A 25029-nucleotide genomic window follows, 5' to 3' on the forward strand; every position below is an offset into this window, starting at 1 on the left:
TTAATATCCGGATTATTGAGATAAGTGTTTGCTACTAAGTACTAACAGCAGTACTATGCGTAATGCTCTCAATACCTAAGTATTTAACTGGTCACAACTATTATAATTTGTGCACTTGATAACATTTTTATATTTATTTACCAATATAAAATTTTTGATTAATATTTTATAAACATAAACTTATTAAATTCTGAAACATAGTAAAATAAGGAAAATCATTTCGTACCTATGTATTTGTTTATATTATTTTGAAAATTAGATGAAAAAGAAAAAGACTTACCTGAAGTTCTATCTGTCTAATATTCAAACTTTAAAATTAAGATATGTCTGATATGAAATTTAATAATGCATTAATGACTCAAATATGTAGTATATTTTATATAACTAAAAATATAAGTCTGGAATTGGAATTATAGATTGGTTAACTTAGAAGTCTGAACTATTCAATGATGACCTTAAAAATAAAAATACTTAAATGCATATATTGCATATTTCGTAAATTTTAGGGATAAAATACATATTTCTTGATTTTCATCCACATTTTATGCATATATATTACCACGTATAAGTTTGTTGTAACCTTTATAAGTGCTTACTTTTTTGAGATCTTCAGTTTACATTAAATTGATACGAAATAAAGACTCCTGAATATGTAAGTCAAATAAACATTCATTGAAATCCCGTGCACGATTTTGTGTACAGTACTTTATAATAAGACTACGAGTTTAATTTTTTTACGCATGTAATAAAACACAGGAAACTATAAACCAATTCAAGAAGTTATAGTTAGTTACGTAGAAACTCAAATTTCTTATATAATCGTTTCACTTAATTTAACTGTACTTTTAACATTTGTCTTTTGCTAATATAATACAAAAGTTTACTGTCTAGTGTATTCTAATGAATGATAAACATTGTATTGGTGGGTTTTATTAGTTCACATAAAAAACATTTTTCATAGATTTTTCAGTTTATTGTCAGCCAATTCGATGACTATTATTGGTAATCTGCTTGTATATTAAGAAAAATTTACTGATATAAAGTTAATAATGTTCAATGAGAAAATAAATATTTCGTAAATTGTATTCAATATAATATTATACATTAGTAGATATGAAAATTTTAAATGCATTGCGTAACATGCATAAGTTTAAGGTTAAAAAAAAAATAATCATAATAATATTTCAAGCTTATAAAGTGCTCTTCCAGTATAGTTTTCATTTTTTTTAAATTATTTCAATTCAAATCAAAATTGTTCACAGATATTTAATATTGTGCATGTAAGATCAATTTATTATATCAAATAAGTTTAAAAAATAAATCTGGAAAATCTGTTTTTAGATTAAATAAAAGTAATCTCCATTTAAAAAAAATAATTTTTGTAATTTACAGTAACAATTAAAATAATTTTTCATTATTTTAATAGTTTAATTACTTTCAAACTCGATTGAAATTAATCCCTTGCACACCACACAAAATACTTTGACTATCTTCTCGAGTTTCCTAAAGAAGTTCACATTAGGACTTTTATGATACAATAAACATATACCTACACTTTGGAATTAAAAAATGTTTATACATATATATATGATACTTAATAAGTATCAACAATTTAATGAAAAGAAGAGATAACACATAGTGGCTGTATCATTAATGAATGAAATCACTGTACGTCGTTCAAAACATTAACGTACACGGAACTGTAATGTTGTAGGTGTCTATATTATTATTAGAATTTTTGATTAAACGAATCAATTTATTTAAACTTAATAATAATAACTAATATATATAGTTCTTATATTACAAGGTACCATGTTATTTTATTAGAATAATATTGTATGCATGGGTAGGCATTCCGACACACTTGTCAATAGTGAGCCACTATCGGGCTTATGTCGGACTAGTTTTGGGCTAAAAGCCTGACAACATGATTCATGTCATTGCTAAATATAATTTAATCATGATTCATGGCTCGTTCTAATACGTAAATAATAACAAACAATTTATACTATAATAAAAATGTAATTGTAATAATGTTGTAATTGAATGTTATATAATTGTAGTTTTTTTCAATTTTATGGTGAGCTGATCAAAATCCCTCCACCTCTCAAAAAATATAATGCTGCCTCTGATGGATATAAAAGAGGAAACAATATTGAAATGGCCAGACAAGTTTTGGTGTTAGAAAATAACAATATTGTTCATTGAAAATCGACGCTCATTCCGCAAAAACCAAGTTGTTTGCCTAGTACATTTCAAAAATTGTATAATATTGATTATTGTGGAATCAAAAATGGTATTAAAAAAAAAAAAAATTAATTATACTAATCATCAAACACTTGCCTTAAATTTAGGAATATGTGATTTTAGCTTTCATATTGTTATTATATATTTTTTCAAGTTTCCAAAAGTATTTTGTTTGATTTTTGTAAAATCATTTTTGAAAAAAAAAAAAAACTTCACTTGGCTATCTTTTTTCAGTATTATTTATGGAAACCTAAATCTTTAAACGAGTTAAGACGATAGTACAAAAATAAATTGGAAGAAATCATCACTTTTAAACTTAAATCTTTATGAAATCCACGATTTTTGGTGTTTTACGCATGTAGATTGCACACAACATTATAACATTATGGTTTACCATGCTTATAAATAATTTTAATCCCTTAGAGTCTGGACCAGGTCACTAAATCGCTACGCTCATTTGGATAGTTTAAAATGAAAATACGCTTCAATTTTCTATGCAATGTCGCCACAACTAGGTCACAGGGTAAAACCTTAAATAGATCTAATATAAAAAAACCGGGTAAGTGGATGTCGCTCTGCTGTACATTAGGGGGTGGGATGGAGATCTGCTTAGGGTTTGAATGCAATGATAGGTGTCATTGTATACAAAAAACGATTCTGAATGGAGATGATTTGTCAGTCTAGGTTATATTATATTTAATATTGTCATATATTATATTCTAATTTGAAACAAATATTTTATTTTTCAATTAGGACACATTTTGCATAAGGTATGGTTAATCAATTTTTCCGAAAACATTGCATGTAGTTATCATAATTCATAATACCTTATATTATAATATATATATATAAATATACCTGGTTTGAGGATAAATCGTTATCATTATGCGATTTCATAAAAATTTAAAACTCAAACGCTCAAAACATTTTTCCTATAATGACGCTTCAAATTTTCTCTATAGCTATTTGAAGCAAAATGTATGGAAAACATAGTGTTAAATTGTATAACCTTAGATATAAATACAAACAATATAATGAATTATAAGTCAATAATTGAAGTTCAAATGCTAATTAAAATTTAATTTGAAATTCCGGTGGACATTTTTTTTTTATAATAAAGATTGACAAATTTGTAAGGAATCTTGTATTAAATTTTCAAATCTTAGATTTAAAAAGACATTTTTTTATGAAATTAAAGCTTAAAACATTTGCGAATTTTTATGATTTTTACTTATTTTGTAAAAATTCAAAATTTTAATGCTTATAAAAAAAACTGTGACAATGAATTTATTTTATTTTTCAACTGCTATTGTAACAATATGTTAAGAGCCTTGCATTACATTTTCAAGATTTTCTACCCAAAAAATAAATTTTAGATTCTGAACGAAGTGATGAATGTATTGATTTTACAATGATGTATGTTTTTTTTTTTGTGTGTCTGTATACAGCATAACTAGTCGAAATAATGCTTCAATTTCAAACTTCGGTGGTGGTTTCCGATGTAAAAGTGAATATCCTTGGTGCATTATACAGGTCAAAAGTAAACATTTTCCAATAGTTTTCAAAAAAATCGAGAAAAACAAAAACAAAAGTGACAGAAAAACGGGAATTTTTACGCAAAACCAGTTTTCGACCAAATCGATATTTTTATATGGTTGTAATTCAAAAACTAATCACTGTAAATACTTGAAATTTTTATCAAATGTTTATGATAGTGTTATCTATATACAGTTTAATTTTGAACTTTTTTGAGATATTTATAGACCACTGAAATTTTCGATTTTTTTGAGAATTTTTTTTTGAAGTGTCGGTAAAAAAATGTCGGATGACCAAAAAATTAGAAAATTTAATACAAGGCTCCTTATAAGTTTTTCTTATTGTAGCTAAAAAAAATTAAAAATAGTTAGTCACAATTTTTTTTTATAAGCGTTTATAGTTCAAATTTTTACGAAATCTGTCGAAAACGCGAAAATTTGCAAATAATTTTGAAGTTGAAAAATCATAAAATTTTTTTTGTTTATAACTAAGGATAAAAAATACAACACTAAGCTTTCCATAAGTTTTCTTTCAAGTAGCTATAGAGAAAACTCGAAGAGTCATTATAGGAAAAATTTTAAGTGCGTTTGAATTTTAAATTTTTACGAAATAGCGTAACGACAACGATTTATCCTCAAACAATTTTAAATATTTATTATTATTCAAAAAGTATAAGTCGTAGATACTTGAACATTTTACCAGTTATTAAGATTGATATTTTTTTTACATGATTTAATTTTCAAAATATTTTGATTTTTTTGGTGATATTTATAGACAACTGAAATTTTGAATTTTTCTGAAAAATTTTTTTAGAAGTGTCGATAAATTTTTTTTGGCCCATTTTAAATACTTGAAAATTTAATACAAAGTTCCTCATAAGTTATTCTTATATTGATTAAAAAATTATAAGAATACATAAGCAACATTTTTTTTTATTAGTATTTGAAGTTCTAATATTGACTTAATTACGTAAAAATGACGGCAATTTTCAAATTATCTTGAATAGAAATTCATTTAAGTTTTTTTTTTTTTAATTCTAAGATTTAAAGATTTAATACAAGGCTCCTTTCATATTTTTACAATAGCAGTTGAAAAATAAAAGATGTATATATGCACAATTTTTTTTTTTTTAAGAGCATTCAAAGTTTGAATTTTGACAAAATACGTAAAAATCACGAAAATTCACAAATTATTTTAAGCTAGAAATTCATAAAATTTTTTTTTTAAATCTAAAATTGATAATGCGCAGCAGAGCGATACCCACTTACCCGCTTTTTTTTTATCGATATTAATTTAAAAAAAACTAATAATGATCGAAAATTACATATACCTATTAATAGTTTCACTTAACTAAAAAAAGTCAACAATTTTTGAAAATTAAACTGTATATAGATAACACTATCATAAACATTTGATAAAAATTTCAAGTATTTACAGTGATTAGTTTTTGAATTACAACCATATAAAAATATCGATTTGGTCGAAAACTGGTTTTGCGTAAAAATTCCCGTTTTTCTGTCTTTTTTTTTTGTTTTTCTCGATTTTTTTGAAAACTATTGGAAAATGTTTACTTTTGACCTCTATAATGCACCAAGAATATTCACTTTTACATCGGAAACCACCCCCAAAGTTTGAAATTGAAGCATTATTTCGACTAGTTATGCTATACACAGACACACACAAAAAAAAAAAAACACACATCATTGTAAAATCAATACATTTATCACTTCTTTCAGAATCTAAAAAAAAACACTTCGTTGTAAAATCAATACATTCATCACTTCGTTCAGAATCTAAAAAAATACATACATTTCTGTTGGAAATAACATGTAGGACATCCCTCTTGAAAAAAAATAGTTAGTAGGTAAAGTAGGATTATAATGCCCTATTATTTAATAATAATGCGTTTATCAGAAAAAAAAAATAATGATTTGTTTAGTATATTTAAAAACCATATTTTCAGACTCTTGGATAATTATTTACTATATTTTGCTTATTAACTATCTTAATCGAAACTCAGATAAATAACAGCTTATTAGTTATAATTATTAACAAAAGAAGTTATATTATACTATTATATTTAATACATTTATTCGCATTTTTTTTATTACATAAAATATAAAATATTCTATGTAATATTCAGTCCAGTGCTTATTAATTGGTAAATTTTAAAATTTTAAATACATTTAAATTTTAAATTAATATTATAATGGACTTGTTATCTTTGCAATAGATCTTTTTAAATTATAAGCTATCCATGGACGAATTGAGATTTATATAAGCAAATTTTTCATCGACTTAATTGTTATGTTTTGATTTCAAAAATAGTCTGATTAAGAGCAAGTTTAAATCGAAAACCAATTATATTATTATAATATATCGTGGAGATTTTAAAATTTAGGTTAAGCTGTTAAAAAAAAAAATGCAACAAATACATGCATAAATCAAAACTTTAACTCACTATCAAGTCTCAATCAATCAATTATTTGTAAGAGAAAAACTTTATAATTAACAGTTGAAAAAAAAATGATTATATTCAAATTCCAACTCAAAATAGTTGAAGGGGTGTTATAATTTTTATTTTTTTTTAAATTTAAATTTTTTAAATTTTTTTTTTCACAACAGTTTGTTATAATTTGAAATGTATTTTTCTGCGCTCCCAAATGTTATTTTTCTAAGTAATAATATGTATTTTATGCTATACAATTTTACGAATTAATTTGAAATATTTCGTGTTGGCTTTAATACATATTATAGTGTATGACTATTATGTGCTTATTTATTTAATATAATTATTTTATAATATTAAAACATCTAAATCCATAGGTTTTTTTAGTTGTTTACGGTAATGAAATACCACATAAGTTGTTTAATATGAACGAATGTTTACGCCCGTTAAGGCGTAATGTCTCGTTATTTGATGTACAGAACTTAATCTCTTTGACGCTTCTCATATGTAATCTATGAAAGAAAGTTTTTAATGTGAGATGTCGAGTTGTGAAAATAGCAGATCCCCTCTCCTATAAGAGCGAACGGTTTCACAGGTAGTTAATAAATTTGTCAATGGGACAAAGTTTGGAGTTCATAATAATGCGGTTCTATTATGTTGGGACATTGGGGCTTCATAATAAGTTTGAGTCTTATGTGAATTATCAGGGCAATGAATATTTTATGAGCCTTTGCTACAGACTTGTCTATCAAAGTTTTCTAACTTTCTAGAGGTTATTAATTCAATATTCCACACGCATTGGTTGGAAAAAAAATACAATACTCCAATATCACTATATCATGAGCTATATTAAAGTAAAACTTCGAATAAGTAATGAATTATTATTTCTGTAGATACTTTTTTTTCTAAACCAAAAAATAATTATTTTTACATCTTATTAGGTTCATTAATGTATTAAATTCAATTTTTCATATAGTACTATATTTTTATATTTTATTAAACTTTATAAATAATAATAACAATAATATTAAATAATAAGTACCTACTTATTAAATAAGCAGTTTAAATTTGTTAAAAACTGGGATTAATATTTTTAGTTTGTATAAAATATTGAATGTCAAAAAAAAAAAAAAAAATGATAATTTAAATGATGATTTATTCGTTTTTTTTTTACACACTTTTAAGAACTTTTACGTATTAAAACTATAGACAATACATTTTTCGCTCTGGAATGGCTATATATATTTTATTTTATTGTAAAAATCTTATTGAAATATTTAATACATTTAGGGGTCATGAAATAAAGATTTATAAATTAAAAATAAGGACTCATAAAATATTGTTTAAATTCATTGAAAATAATATCATAATTGGAAAATCAAAAAAACCATTTCCAGACGTGTAAGATAAAACATGTATAATATTATGAATTTGTATAACGTTTCTGTTGTTATATCAACCTATGAATTATTTATTTAAATTTCTGAAAAGTTTATTTTGATAAACCATAATTGATTATTGATCTTCCTTCCGATATTTAATACAAACTATTCTACATTTAGACGGAAGTGATTGATATACTGTGTTGAAATAAAAAAGTTCACAGAACACTCTGTAGTTTTAAAGAATAACATTTGTTTTTAAATCATAATATATGAACACTGACCAGTATTTAATAAGTTATAAGTTAAATATACATTATACGTAAGATATTAAAAAATGTGCTATAAATATCAAATATTTAGTTGTTATAGTGGAACATTTATAAATGTTTTGACAAAATATTTAAATACTCTAAAAATATTAAGTTAAATAAATTAAATTAAACCTATTTAGAAACATTAACAACCATTAGGTGAATGTGATGTTTTACATGCCTGGATAGTGATTATTATATATTATAATAATGTTGGGCTATCATTAAATCGTCTGAAAATCTATTAGTTCGGTCATCTGTTAATTTTGACAAATTATTCGTTCTGAATTTATTAGCACACAACTTATGTAAACCTACCTGCTTTTCATCATTATACATCTCGAATATCTTACAAAAATCTACCGTACATAATTTCTCATCTAACCTGAAAAATAATATAGTATAATATAGGTATAGTTTAGTGTTTAGGATGAATTGGAGCCAAATCGTCTTTATAGGTTTTGTGTATTATCAAAATAAAATAATACTAATAAAGTAATTAGTTTTGTAAGAATCATTTTTGTTTGCCAGCCACTAGTTTAAATAATATTTGGAAATATAAATATTTGCTCTGTTAAATACAGATAATTTATATTGTCTTATATATATATATGTATGTTACATACAATCTCCGGAATTGTACATTTCGCAATTTATACAGTGATTTTTGTACACATCGCGAATTGTACAATGTTGCTGAAAATACTTTTAAAACATACCACTTATTATATTGTAATTTATATAACTTTATATTAAAATATTTCTATTTATTTGTTAATAAAAATTAAGACTTTAAAACTAGCAGTAATCTTGTGATTTGAACAATGAAGATACATTTCGCAATTTGTACAGTGATTATTGTACATATCGCGAATTGTATAGGTAATGAAACTTGCACAATCTAGTTACTTTATACAGCAACATTGTATGTAATATATATACGATAACATTTGGTGAAATTCATGTTTTACAAATAGTTCAAGCAATGTGCATATTAATTAAAATAAAACAATCGACACATTAAACACAAATCAACACTTATGGAATTTAATAAAAATAATGAACTGTAATATATTATTTCTCATAATTTCTTTAATTAATTTGAATTTTAAAATATTCTAAGTTATTCAGATTTGATTTTGATTTTACTCTGAATATCGCTTGTAATTTACAATTTATATATTTTAGATTCTGAACGATGTAATGAATGTATTGATTTTACAATGATGTGTGTGTTTTTTTTCTATAGTATGAATACTCGTATTAATAGTTTGTTTTATATTTTAACTTTTTTTGAGATATTTATAAACAACTGAAATTTTCAATTTTTCTGAAAATATTTTTTTGAAGTGTCGATAATTTTTTTTTGCCCTATCAAAATACTTGAAAATTTAACACAAAGTTTCTCATAAGTAATTCTTATAGTAATCAAAATTTATAAGAATACATGGGCACAATTTTTTTTTATTAGCATTTGAAGTTCAAATATTTACAACCTAACCCAACCTACCTCACCAGGTATATAATATATATTTATATATATATATGATAATATAAGGTACCTATTAAAAATTGATTAACCATGCCTTATGCAAAATGTGTCCTAATTGAAAAATAAAATATTTGTTTCAAATTAGAATATATGACAATATTAAACATATTATAACCTAGACTGACAAATCATCTCCATTCAGAATCGTTTTTCGTATACAATGATACCTATCATTGCATTCAAACCCTAAGCAGATCTCCATCCCTTTCCCCTAATGTACAGCAGAGCGACATCCACTTACCCGTTTAAAAAAAAATTAAAATGAGATTCTTGAAAAATATTTTGTTTGATCCAACCCTGGATAGAGGAGCCTCTGCCAGCTATCTGCCAAGACGTTTGCGTTTAACCAGAGGCTGTATATATTATATACTGATTGAACTAGGTACTATTTTGTCACTACAACGCCTTGAAAAACGACTATTGACAGGATTAGACGAATGATTGAAAATGTTAAAGTCGGTCAGGCATTAAAATATATCAACGACTACATACAATGCAGAGATTGTAAAGCTAAAGAGGATTTGGGACAAACAAGTCAAACATTCAATATCATTTAACGTCAATATTTCCCATTAGTTTGTTTATTACAGATGAATTGGTGGGAAATACGAATTTATAAATTGCATTTATACGAGTTATGAAATCTATTCCTCTACACAAATAAATCATTTTGAATGCAATTCTAAGCGGTGATTTGATTTCTTTTGATTCTTGTGATTTTGGGTGTATACTACATTTAATCACATAAAATAATTAAGCGCCTAAATTGTCGATTATTTATTTCAAATAAAAAAAAAATTAGATAATTGGTCAAAAATACATAATGTACAAAATTACTACAGTATATTTTTAATTTTATTGTCATCAAGATTAAAACATAATATTTCAGAATAATTTATGTATAAGTATAATTGATTGAAACAAGAGATTAATATAAAAAAAGTGGGAAAGTGGATGTCGCTCTGCTGTACAGTATGTTACGATAGTGGGCTACTGTAATAGATGGAATTAAATTTGAATCCAATGATATTATATTACAGGGGTGGCCAAACCGCGGCTCGCATCTTATCGTAATATTAAAGAAAACATTTTTTTAATATGAATTTATGTATTTGAAAAAGTATAATATTTTATTAAATTAAATTAAATTATTAAATTACAGTGTATAGAAAAAAATTGTAAAAATAAAGTATATTATAAATAAAAATTATATAACCTTATAATATGACTTATTTTTTTTTTTACATTTTTGCTCTTCCATATTAATTAATATATTTGGTGTAAAAATATGTTAGGAGCCTTGTATTAAATTTTTAAATCTTAGAATTAAAAAGAAAAAGCGGGTAAGTGGGTATCGCTCTGCTGTACATTAGGGGGTGGGGTGGACCTCTGACTAGGGTAGGTTAAATTTGAATGCAATGATAGGTATCATTGTATACGAAAAACGATTCTGAGCGAAGACTGATTATCTGTCTATGGATATATTATAGATTATTAAAAATTTTCAAATCTTAGATTTAAATTAAAATTTTGTTATGAATTTTTAGCTTAAAATAATTTGCGAATTTTCGTAATTTTGATGTATGTTGTCAAAATTAAATTTTGAATGATTGTAAAAAAAAATTTTGAATCTGTATTTTTTTATTTTTCGACTGCTATTGTAAAAAGATGTTAGGAGTCTTGTATTTAATTTTTAAATCTTAGACTAAAAAAGAAAAACTTTTATGAATTTTCTAGTTTAAAATAGTTTGCGAATTTTCGTAATTTTTATGTATGTTGTCAAAATTAAACATTAATTGCTTGTAAAAAAAAAATTGTGACTATGTATTTCTTTTATTTTTCTACTGCTATTGTACAAATATGTTAGGAGCTTTATATTAAATTTTCAAATCTTAGATATAAAAGGACGTGTTTTATGAATTTCTAGCATAAAATAATTTGAACATTGCCGTAATTTTTATGTATTTAGTCAAAATTTGAAATTTAAATGCTTATAAACAAAAATTGTGACTATGAATTTATTTTATTTTTCAACTGCTATTGTAAAAATATGTTAGGAGCCTTGTATTAAATTTCCAAATCTTAGATCTAAAAAGAAAAACTTTTATGAATTTCTATCTAAGATAATTCGAACATAGCCGTAATTTTTACGTCTTTAATCAAAATTTCAACTTTAAATGCGCTTAAAAAAAAATTCGTGCCTATGTATTTTTAATATTTCTTAACTGCTATTTTTACAGTGTGTTAGAAGTCTTGTATTAAATTTGCAAGCTTTTCTACCCAACAAATAAATTATATATAATAGATATAAAAGGAAATTTTTTTATGAATTTCTAGCTTGAAATAATTTGTGAATTTTTGTGATTCTTACGTATTTTGTCAAAATTCAAACTTTGAATGTTTATAAAAAAAATTGTGACTATGAATTTCTGTTATGTTTCAACTGCTGTTGTAAAAATGTGTTAAGAGCCTTGTATTAAATTTTCAAGCTTTTCTGCCTATTAGATAAATTTTTATCGATAGGTATTAGTTAAAAAAAAACTAATAATGATCGAAAATTCCAAATACCTATGAATAGTTCAACTTAAGTTGAAAATTACATGGTAGATAGAATATACTTATATAAACATTTGGTGAAAATTTCATGTTCTATGGTCATTTGTTTTAATCTTACATCAAAAACCAAAATCGATTTTATCGAAAATTGATTGTGCGTACAATTTCCCGCTTTTCCCTTAATTTTTAGTTTATTTTTCTCGTTTATCTAGAAAAATATTAAGAATTTTTTAATTTTGACCCTTCCCCCCAAGTAACAACTAGATTAACTTTCTGAACGAACGAGATACTGAAGTCAAAAATCGAAGCACTTTTACTGCCCCAATACGTGATGACAGACACAAAAATAAAAAATAAATAAAAAATAAAAACACACATCATGGTAAAATCAATACATTCATCGCTCCGCTCAGAATCTAAAATAAGTTAGAAATAATAGTTATTGAGTATGTACAGTAAAAATGAATCACCTACAGCTTATAAATTGTCTGGAATTCATATTGTAATTTTTAAATATATTCCTTACGTTTATTCATTAATAATCCCTCTATTTATAACTTATGATAATAAAAACGTGCCATAAAAATTAAAATTTGAAAGATTATAAATAAATTATTATAACTAATTATGTCGTTCATCAGATAAAAAAAGATAGCGATAATTATAATATAGCATATCATTACTATATTTATTTATCTGATATGGTTTTATCCGAAATACAAAGTTTGTTTTTTTTTTCGAGAACATAAATCAAATCAATACTGTCTGAGAAACTATCTGAGAGCTCCGATATTAACAAAAAACCGTTCAATCCTTAAAATTGCCAAACCTCCAGTCTTATAATTAATTAATAATTAGTATAGGTACATACAAACAAGTTTGTTATTTAAAGTCAATGAATTATTATTAAATGCATGTATAATGTATAATATTATAATTGATCATGTTTTACAATAAAGGTACTAATGTACTATCACTCTGATACTAATCTTCTGAACTCTATTATAATATGATAATGTATCACGTTCTCATAATATATTTAATACGACTTTCGGGCCTACACAAAAACCTGTTTGTTAAGTGCTTGAAACTTAAATAGTAAGTTTTTTTTTCACGATATAAGTATTAAGGCCTTATTGTGAAACTTTTATCTTTCATCTATATAGTAGAATACTTTCCACTTCTTGACATAATTTATAATTAACTTGTAAAATATGACAATGCAAACTAGATAGGTATAATTTAGAATGTATAATTTTTATTATAAATGATCCATTTTAAGCTTTAAATGCATATTTATAATTTAGACTTTTTTTTTCTATTATTATTTCAAAATAAATCAAACAAAATATTCCTAACTAATAAAATGTTTATATGTAAATCACAAGTATATTTATTTAAATAAAATACACAATGAATATTTATTATGTGTGTGTTTTTTTTATAAAATTGGTAGATACATATTGTATTGTGTTTGTCAGTACATTATTAAACAGAAATATTGAGCTCCGATTTCAACATTGAAATTTCTGGTATGAAAATTATCTGGTTAGTAATTTTGGAAAGTCGTACCTAAACAATTTTTAACTAACAAAATACATTGGTAAAATGGAATATATTAATGTAATATTAGGTTATAGCAAAACAAAACGCCCATATAATTTGTGTTAGTCATCAATGATTAGTGTGATTGTGATTGTATGCGGAGATCAGACTATCTACGTAAGCACTGGTGCATTTGCACTTGTGCACATATCGACGGCACCGCTAATCAAAAATGAAAAGCGTAATTTTTTTCTCAAAACACGCTTTACAATAAAAACTGACATACATATATTATATAAATTATAGAGTTGTGTGATTGTAATATTTTAGATTCTGAACGAAGTGATGAATGTATTGATTTTACAATGATGTGTGTTTTTTTTTTTTGTGTGTCTGTGTACAGCATAACTAGTCGAAATAATGCTTCAATTTCAAACTTTGGGGGTGGTTTCCGATGTAAAAGTGAATATCCTTGGTGCATTATAGAGGTCAAAAGTAAACATTTTCCAACAGTTTTCAAAAAAATCGAGAAAAACAAAAAAAAAATGACAGAAAAAAACAGGAATTTTTACGCAAAACCATTTTTCGACCAGATCGATTTTTTTTATATAATTGTTAACATTAAAATAAATGACCATAGAAACATGAAATTTTAACCAAATGTTTATATAAGTATATTCTATCCACCAAGCAATTTTCAACTTAAGTTGAACTATTCATAGGTATTTGCAATTTTCGATCATTATCAGTTTTTTTAAAAACTAATATCGATAAAAATTTATTTAATAGGCAGAAAAGCTTGACAATTTAATACAAGGCTCTTAACATATTTTTACAACAGCAGTTGAAAAATAAAAGAAATTAATAGTCACAATTTTTTTTTATAAGTATTCAAAGTTTGAATTTTGACAAAATACATAAAAATCACAAAAGTTCACAAATTATTTTAAGTTAGAAATTCATAAATAATTTTCTTTTTAAATCTAAAATTTGAAATTTAATACAAGATTCCTTTCAAATTTGTCAGTCTTTATCACAAAAAAAAATGTCTACCGGAAATTAAAATTAAATTTTTATGAGCATTTGAATTTAAAATATTGACAAAAATTCGTCAAAATCTTGAATATTTGCAAATTATTTTGTAGTTCAGAATTCATTATATTGTTTGTATTTATATCTAAGGTTATACAATTTAACACTATGTTTTCCATACATTTTGCTTCAAATAGCTATAGAGAAAATTTGAAGCGTCATTATAGGAAAAATTTTTTGAGTGTTTGAGTTTTAAATTTTTATGAAATCGCGTAATGATAACGATTTATCCTCAAACCAGGTATATGTATATATCTATGATAATATAAGGTATTATGAATTATGATAACTTCATGCAATGTTTTTGGAAAAATTGATTAACCATGCAAAATGCGTCTTAATTGAAAAATAAATTATTTGTTTCAAAATAGAATATATGACAATATTTAAATATAATATATCCTAAACTGACAAATCATCTCCGTTCAGAATCGTTTTTCGTATACAATGATACCTATCATTGCATTCAAATCTAACCTACCCTAGTTAAAGGTCCCCTTTTTTTTATAAGAGCGATTATAATTTTCTACCTGGTACATTGGACTTCAAGTATTAATTTTGTTCCTTAAAAAAACAAGTGTTTGTATAATTTTTTCATATTCAAAATCGTTTCATAAGGTTTAGAATTATAATTTTTAAAATCCAAATCCAATGCGCTCTATATGTGTATATGTGTTCTCTTTTACAAAAATAATAATCGAAACCTGAACATTCAGTGAGATGTAAGATTTTATCCTGTAAGGCATGTTTTAGACCTTTAGAGTAAAAAACCAAGTCGCACGCAGTCCCGCAAATGGCTTATAGCAATAATATCTTTAATTACCTAAATAGGTTGATCAGACCGTCTCCGCTCAGAATCTTCATTTATATAGTTAATGATTTTATATTATTGATTTCAAATTTAACACATCCATTCTATTTATCTATTTCACACTTTCTGTATACCTAGCATATAAATATCCAACTATCCACTATTTTTCAATTTATGCGTAACATTTTTATTACTCGTTGAAATATTTGAAAATATAATATAAAGTGTTGGGTCCTCTTACATTCACATAGAAGCTTAAAAATAACGTCAATGCAGTCCATTTTTTTTATGAACGTTAGAAATTTAAACTGTTTTTTCAACATATTTAATCAACAATTATTAAACATGAAATATTTATATCAATATATTTTTATATTTTATTTTATTGTATTTATAATACCAAAAACCGATTACCACAATTGCATGGTATATTATTGTATACTTTACTTATATTTTATAAGTTACATGCCATGTTTTTGTCAAAAATTATTTCGATTTGCGAGATTAAATAAATTAAATAACTAACTAACTATTAAGAAATGATTAATAAGCCAACATGAGATTTTTTTTAAATATGCATAATATACTTCGCACTATAATGAGTTATGCGTTATCATAACAATGTAATTGATACTGGAATAAAAATAAATTTAAATGTTTATTTACCGTTCTATCAGATATATGTTTGACTCTGCAGTGGAGAATAGCAGTTTGTCCAACTACAGCTGTTACATTATGAGGCGAAATGTCGTCAAAGAGTGGTCTTTGCATAGGTGTTTCTTTTTTTGACATTGGTTGTATATTTTGTAGCGACGAGCTCGACTCCATTGAAACTAAAACAAAAATGAAAACCCATTCAGTTAAAATTGTCATCGTGATAAATTCTGTTTTATATTTTAAAGGGAAGATAATAAATAATAATAATAATAATATCGTGATATATTTTTAAATGTTTCATTATTTTAAGTATACATTTTGACTATTTTTTTTCTAAAAGGCAAATTAAAAAAAAAAAAAACTAATTTTTTAAAAAACTTTTAATATAATAATATTCATCAATTTTGTAACAATTAATTCATTACAACGCGGTATCTTTACAACTTTTCTTTGTGAATTATTAAATGTCATTATTGTCTACTAAATATAAATACTAAACAATATATTATGCATAAAAAATTAACAAAAACAAAGGTTAATATAAATAGAGAGTGTTCACCTGTCAAACATATTCCTTAATTTCACAAATTATAATATTACTGAGATATTGTTTATCACCATAATACGTACATTATACGTTTTGCAAATTTAGTAAAATTTAAATTATACATTTTAATTTAGTCCTACTTTAGGAGGGGTGTACCTATAATAAACTAATTATAGCTAAATTTCAGGAACTCAAATTTATATAATCAAATAATTTTGTATCCATTATCTATTTTAATAGGTATATAAAAATATTATGAACCACATAACAACTTTTGATTAAATTTGTAGGTAGTTAGACTAGGTTATTTTGTATTATCGTTCAATCATTTATAATTCAATAGTTGACTATGTTTGTTTATGAATATATAATGGTGAACGTGTCTTTTATAAATCATAACCAAATTCAAGAAGTATGATACCTACGATAGTTATAACATTATAATATAAGTGAAAAAAATTTTCATATTGAACCATATTGTAAGTAGATATTAAACAAAATATTAAAATATTGTTTGAGTAGTCGGTGGTTGACTTTAATAAGGGTGAAATATCATCCTCTACCACAGATACTTTCTTAGATTTTGAAATACTTTATACTACTTGAAAATGATTATAATTTCCCGGTGTTCGTCAATTGCGCCGGATTTTGGACACTACCTGTATAGTATATCTATATATAGTTATCTATTGCGCCGCTATAAAAGAGGTATATTAAAAAGGTATACATCAATTGCGCCGGAGCATTTGACAATGACACAGGATGTCTTGGTTAGTTTTAATTTTTATAATTATTATATTATATTATAATATATTAGTTAAATATTAATTTATATTAATTATATTATTTTTATAATAATTTGTACAACAATAAACAAAAATATATACATTACACACAATTTATAATCTAAAAGTCGATGACTGTAAAAGTTTTAAAACATTTGATATAAAAGTGACTTATCTGGCAACATCAGCTTCATCATATTGTGAGGCAATTAAAAATATGTCGAACAAATGGTCAAATATTATATTTCATTACACACGTAAAAACCATAGTTGCAAAACCTATTTGTAAGTTCCTTATTTACCAAATATACAACAATGCTAATCTTTAAGTTTTGTAAACAATAGAAATAATAGGTATTACACATGTTTATATAATGATGTATTTAAAAATCGATCGGCGCAATTGACATACACAATTTATAACATTGAAGTATCGATTGGCGCAATTGATTTATACCTTTTTCCTATTCCATAATTTTTCTTTTTTTACCTGTAATTTACGGCGCAATTGATATATGCCCTAATTTCCAAATGTGCCCGAGAAAACTTAATGTTTATGTTATTTTTTATAGAATATAAATTGAAAAGATTAAAGGTTACAAGATTCAGGTGAGTCATTTTAGTATGACCTCTTTGTATAGTAAGTAATGTGTTACTGTGGTGAGCTTTGATGACAGATTGTATTTTAAATTGTATGGTAGTTTCCGACCATGAATGAAAATTAATAAAATTGTGACTCCTATATACCTGCAATACATTAAAATTCAATACTTTGAAATACATTATAATAGTTAGGTATTATTTTAATAAACACTAATTTTAATTTGTATATTGTTAACTTAATAAGTAATATTGTTAAATTCTCGTTGTTATTTAAAAAATATTCTTATTGTATAAGTCAATTGCATTCATGTTGTGATGTATACTTATATGTTATTGAGCAGTCAATTTAAGAAAAAGAGTTGGCTATATAACCTCGATTTTTCCTCCAGAAGACACGATCAAATGACAATAATGATAAACGGATTGAAATTATTACTGTTTTAATACTGCCATTTTATTTCAAAGCTCTATAAACGAAATATAAATGTACTCTAGAAACCTTAAGACTACTTATTATTATCTATAACTTGTCCATGCATATGGCATTTTAAAATAATGCAGATCTTAGAAAAGTTTCTGTTTAAATTATTATTTGAGTACGGTACTTAATTGCAATAAAAGCTGTCTAGTATATACTAGTATATATATATACTACCTATCATTATATTTAAATATATTTTTTTATCGTCCATAGAAAGTTTTCAACTAATTGTATAGGTCTTTTTAAAAATCTCTTGATATTATAGAAAACTACCTTTTACTATGATGATCATTTAGAAGATTTCCAGGTATTGATTAACTTTAAGAAAATAGACAATTAAACTCTATTACTTAAAAAGAATAGATAGCTAGGTCTTAAGATATGTTTATTGTTACTATTCAAAATACAAACTTTACTGAATTAATGTGAAAGTATAAATCCATATCATATCTAATATACAATATGCTAAGGAAATATAATATTCTATTGCATTATCTTATAATGTTATGATAATTTTAGAAATCTTGGTGTATTAAGTAGGTTTAATAGACGTAATCTATTTATTCTGCAGTTTTTCATATTAAATAAAACATTTTATATCACAAAATATAATATCACTTTTCAAGAAATTCTATTTTTCAAGCGTTATTTAATTATAATTTTATGTATTTAATTTATTGTTAATAATATGCTCTTTGATTTTTCAATTTTGTCGCTACTTTTTCCTTAGATATTGCAGTTCTCAAGTGTTTATAACTACTAAGTTTAGTTTAAATAAATCCACTTATTCCAGATTAGACTTAACTATCGATCGTGCATTTAAAATCACCAGTTTTAAGATTAAGATTCCTTTTATCACTTTGCACAGTATGACTTGCTTAACGAAGTTGTCTGATTCTTACTATTTTATGGTGCTGCTTATTTGAGGTAATTAGGTAATTTATCTTATATCTTTATTATGCTTTTTACGCCTTACAACATTGAATACAAACCCGCATTTATAAATAACTTCTTTATTTTCAAAAGCATCCAGCTTTTGTTTGTTTGGTGATACCATTGTCTATATTTTGAAACTAAACGTACGTTAACGTTGTATAGTTAAGCGTTTACAATACCTATAGTTTTTGTCTCATCATAACAATACCGATTTGATACCTACAAAGTATAATATAATTTTTACATAATAATATGTTTTGAACTTTATATCAGTTTTAAACTGAAAATGTTTGTATATTAATTTTTACCAATTTCAGTGAATACAATTTTATTTTACTGGCGTTATTCATAATTTTATAAACATTTCAATGGTTTATTTTTTTATTTATATATTTATATGTATACTATATACAATATTTCTTATAACATTATATATATTATTATTTTATACATGGTTTGTTTTTATTCTGTTCGTGAAAATTTATAGTTCGGTACTTATATAATATATACATATATATATATATTATTTTTTTGTAATTTTATTGTTATCATTAAAATGAAAGGTCATGATAATAACATAATAGCGCGGAGGGTGTTAAATATTTATTCGTCGGCCTAATATCATCGGTTTTTTATGAAGATGAGAATAAACCAAAAGGATTAACCAGACTCTTCAACATAGGTCTACAAAGGTATTTGTCAAATGACAAAACGGACCTCAATTTTTCTTGCCTTTTTTTCAAGAAAACACGATCCCAATTTTTCAAGACGTTTAACTCATTTGTTCCGCCGCCCATTTTTAATACGTTGGCCATTCGAACCATACTGACACAAATTTTTCTTGCTTTTTCCTTCTCCAGGTATTTTTTTTCTTTTTTTAGGGCTTTAATAAATGATGAGAAGAGAATGAAAAATCGACTGATAAAGATTGTGCAATGTTTTTGAAACAATGTTTACTGGTATAATTCATAGGAGTGTTCTAATTTATTTTCTCTCTGTTAGGAAGTATATTAAATGTAAGACTCAATTTCTCCATTATTTTTTTTGTGACAAGAATAAAACTTTTTTAAATATTATTGTTTCCACATTGATCTGATTAAGAAATATAGTTAATAATTGAATAAAAAGAAAAAACTCGTGTCAGGTAAGATTTAATTCGTTTGATAAGTAAACATAATAGTTAAGATAAGATTATCTAAACGTGAATGCTTTGCAAAAAAGCGCGTTTAAGAATTTAGAATTTAACACATTTATGCTTTTTAACATTATTATTTTTTAAGATAATGAATTGTACATTTATCAAGCAAGTAACAGAAGCAACTTAAATTTTATTGACAAATTTATATACTGAATATTACCTATCTATTACCGTACTAAATCAGAATAATAACAAAATTAAAAACTTCTGTAAAAACTTGAATTGTCACAAATCATTACTTATAGTGGCTTAAAGAAATTTTTAATGTATTATATATATTACTGTAATAATTAGTATAGAATAGATTAATTTTAGAATTTAAAAAACAAATTAATTCCTAAATAATAGTTCAATCCTATGAGATAGCAATCCAAACTCATTAATTATTTCTTTTATAAATTCAATATCGCGTGTAAGTAGCTTAACGTACTTACTGTTTATGAATATACCTATATCATATTTGAGCCATTTAAACGATTATTATTGATAGTTATTTGAAGAACTAAAGTTGGTTTTATCTTATAAAATTATAAAAACAATATTGTTTAGTTCAGTATGAATTCTGTTATTATTTCTTCATATGTACTAAATATTCGATATTAATATTATATTATATTAACAATAGTTCACTGTATTTACATCACTCAAGGTAATTATGGTAATACTTCAAAGGTTTGAAACTATATAATATGTTAAAATGAAGAGTAAATATTATAGACGCAAGAATTTAACAATCTGTAGAGTATTTTTTTTTAATCCCAATCTTAATGTTCTGTGTATGATTATAATTCATGTAATATCATGAACTAGGTACTAACTAGTACATTATTTCTTTACGCATTTATATTTTATAACTAAAAATGAAAAAAAAAAATCATATCTATTGTTGTGAAAAGTGTATTATTTTTTACGTTTATACGTTTTGTTAGAATTGTTAATAAAATAATAGTAATATTCATAAATCACATTTATCACATGCATAAAAACAACAAAGTTGAAGAAAGATCTGTTTTTAATGTGTTAAAGGTAATTAAATACAACTATTATGAAAAAAACGAACTTCAAATTATGTATACATAAACGAAATTGGTACGTAATTTAGATTTATTTTAATAGCTTTTCGGTGTCAACTACAGGGAATAATTGTACTTTTTATCAACTTTCTGATTACATTATTGAAATGCATATAAATCAGTTAGATTCCTGTATATACGAGTTTAACAAATTTTATTTTTTATTTCAAGATTTAATTTTTTTTATAAAATAGTGTATTTTAATGAAATTATATTATAATAACTTAATATAATAATAAAAATATATTAACTATTTATAAAAAAATAATTTTTCTTAATTGAAAGAAACATAAAATTTGTTGATACATCTGAATATAGTTAGTATAATTGTCATAATATTCAATAAGATAATTCAAATTTATTTTTTTCATACTATATACATAAAATACAATTTCGATTAAAGTATTCAAATATTATCAGAAGAGTTAAATATTATCTTAATTTGAGTTTTAATATTGAAGCTATTCGAAAAAACAACACGATAAATAGTTAATAAAACATTAAAAATTATCTTAAAAAGGAGGGGGGATAGTAGGTTAATAGTCTGATGAAAGTATTATAGATATAAAGTATAAATCGTTATTGTTGAAGTCTCTATAATGTATGAGGTAAATTTTAATTCAACGATAAAACATTGAAATAAAAAAATTATAATTTTTTTATTAATTAAAGGCTTCAAATACAATGTTTATTAGCCTACAATGGAAAAATTATAATTGTAATCGAAGAAAACCATCAGCTTATATTACCAAGTACATATTTTTATGATTAATTCATATTGCGATTTAGGTGTTTTAATAAGTAATTATATTACTAAAAACATTGTACCTATTTGAAATTGTCATTGAGTGTATGAAATGTTATAATATACCTACGTTAAAAAACTAAAATCCATGAATCCATTAAAAATGTTTTTGAATTGGGTACAACAAAATAACTTAAATCCTTAATCTCTATTTAAATACATAATTTTGTCTAAATTTTAACATTAAATGTCCAAAAATAAAATGTATGTATATTTTTTTTAGTTTTAGCATAAACTACTCATAAAATAATATTTATTCAATTGTCAAGTATGAGTTACGAAAATTAAACATTTTAAATATTTTGAATTACATCATAACTTTCAAATTTTCGTGATTTTTACAAATATTTACAAAATGTATACATCAAAATATGCTTAAACAATCTTGCCATTGTATCTTGAATATTTTTAAATACCTAAAATCAAAACTTGTAAGTTTTAGTTCTAGAAAAAATCTATCAATGCATTTTCAAGAAAAATTACAAATTAATTAAAAATATTAAATGTTTATATTATTATATATTATGCTAAAAGTCAACATATTTTTAAAATATCTTATAGTATTTCAAAAAGTTCCTATGTTTTAGCTAATTATTTAATGAGACAATAGTATGTATTATGAAATTAAATAACAATAAAACACATATGACAAACCAACAAATTGTAGTTTATTTTTTAGTTTATATTATTAAATATATTAGATAACACAAAGTATAAAAATATTTTAAAGTATAATCCATAAAAAATTTATGTATGAATCAATCTTTTATACGCAGGGTATTATAATACTCATGTTATTAAATCTTGATTATAAATTTTAAATCCATAGCCATAATATACTTCTAAATAATATATCACATTTTTTGATTTTCGAAGGAATGTATTTTATGACACAAAAAATCCGATTCGAAAGTTGTATAACATTTGGTTTGGTGGTAATCAACCTCCTATTAAGTATTAATAAATAGAGTAATAAATAAGAACCCTTGTACTTTTAATGTTTAAGAAATACTACTTTCAGTTATTTATTATGATACATAATGTTTAACTCGAAGAATTGTATTTTCTATATTCACATAGAATTACAAGCAATACTTCAACAAAGACATGGCATTGTGTACGTGAACTGACTTTTGAAAGTTTAAAATACCTATGATTTTACAACAGTAACTTAAAAATACTTTGACAAAAAAATAACTATTTTGTATCTTTCTAAGAAACATCAAAAACCCAAATGTCATAAGAAACAAAACTTTTTGCATTTTAAATCCACGCCTAGTAAATTTTAGAAAACATTTTATAAACAGCTTATGATGAATGTATTAATTGATAATATTAAAATAATTGTAAAGGTAATAATTGCTGTTGATGTACTACTCGTATGTGATGAATGAAAATAAAATAAATTTCAGAACAATGCTTATGATTTATGTCAATGCATTTTGTTTGAGCTTTACTAAATGTTAAGGATTAAAACTAACCTCAAACAAAACGATACGGATTATTATTTTTATTTTTACATTGAATTGAGTAGTATTTTACCTACATAATATTATAAAATAAATTTAATAATGCAAACTACACATAGATGCACCGAAATTGCCTATATACTGCGCCGCCCAAAAAACTTGCTCCATTATACAAATTTTAAATAATTCAGAACTGGTGACGTATTTTCATTAAACTTTATTCATAATACACTATTTGAATTATTTTAAAATTTGTACTTTCATTGATACAAAAAGTGTATTGATAGAAATTATAATGCTCAACATTTTAAATTATGTAATGTATCACCTTCTTCAATTATAAATCCACTAATAAATTTAAAAATTGTGATATATATTATTTTCGAAGAATAACGATACATTTTTGTAAAATGTTTAAATTATTTTTACCAAGACGTTGAAAAATTACATTAATTTAATTTGTTTTTAAAGACTTTGAAATTACTACCTATATCTGAGAAATAATTATTTTATACAATAGTAATAAAAATATTATTTTATTTTACTTACATATTAATCATAAAAAGAAAGTTGAAATCATACAAATATAAACTTATTGAGAAATGAATAGTGCAAAGAACTAGTTTTGGAAAGTAGACAAAAATATCGCAGTTGGCAAAGAATAACAAAAAATCAATTCCGTGACAGACCATCCCTTTAAAGAAACAAAAGCAAAAAAATGTTTAAAAATATAAAACAATAGTGACAAAAGTTGTGAGAAAAACTTCCAAATGTTCCCCATTGTTGTCTATGAATTATTCATACGTTTGGTTTCTCAGATCAATTAAATTTATCGATATTACCGTTTATGTATAACTGAAATCAATATCGTCTTTAATTTAGTTATATTATATATATAATTATTATTTAGTATATATATATATTGATTTATATTTAGAAGAATCTGTAATCGTGACCAGAAATAATTAGGTCATCGATATGCAGTTTACGT

General features: G+C 24.0%; 1 protein-coding gene across 2 annotated transcripts in view; it reads right to left on the reverse strand.

Annotated features, from left to right (window-relative positions):
- Positions 1 to 25029, reverse strand: part of LOC107169556 (lachesin-like) — a 270623-nt gene that overhangs the window by 47294 nt on the left and 198300 nt on the right. For both annotated transcript variants that reach the window (XM_089226856.1, XM_089226855.1), the window contains exon 3: positions 16151 to 16317. In XM_089226856.1, coding sequence (XP_089082982.1) covers positions 16151 to 16317 — 167 coding nt within the window. The remainder of the gene's footprint in view (positions 1 to 16150; positions 16318 to 25029) is intronic.

Source organism: Diuraphis noxia, unplaced genomic scaffold, assembly GCF_037042655.1.
Source record: "Diuraphis noxia isolate RWA-SAM2 unplaced genomic scaffold, SU_Dnox_SAM2 contig0004, whole genome shotgun sequence".
NCBI lineage: Eukaryota > Metazoa > Arthropoda > Insecta > Hemiptera > Aphididae > Diuraphis > Diuraphis noxia.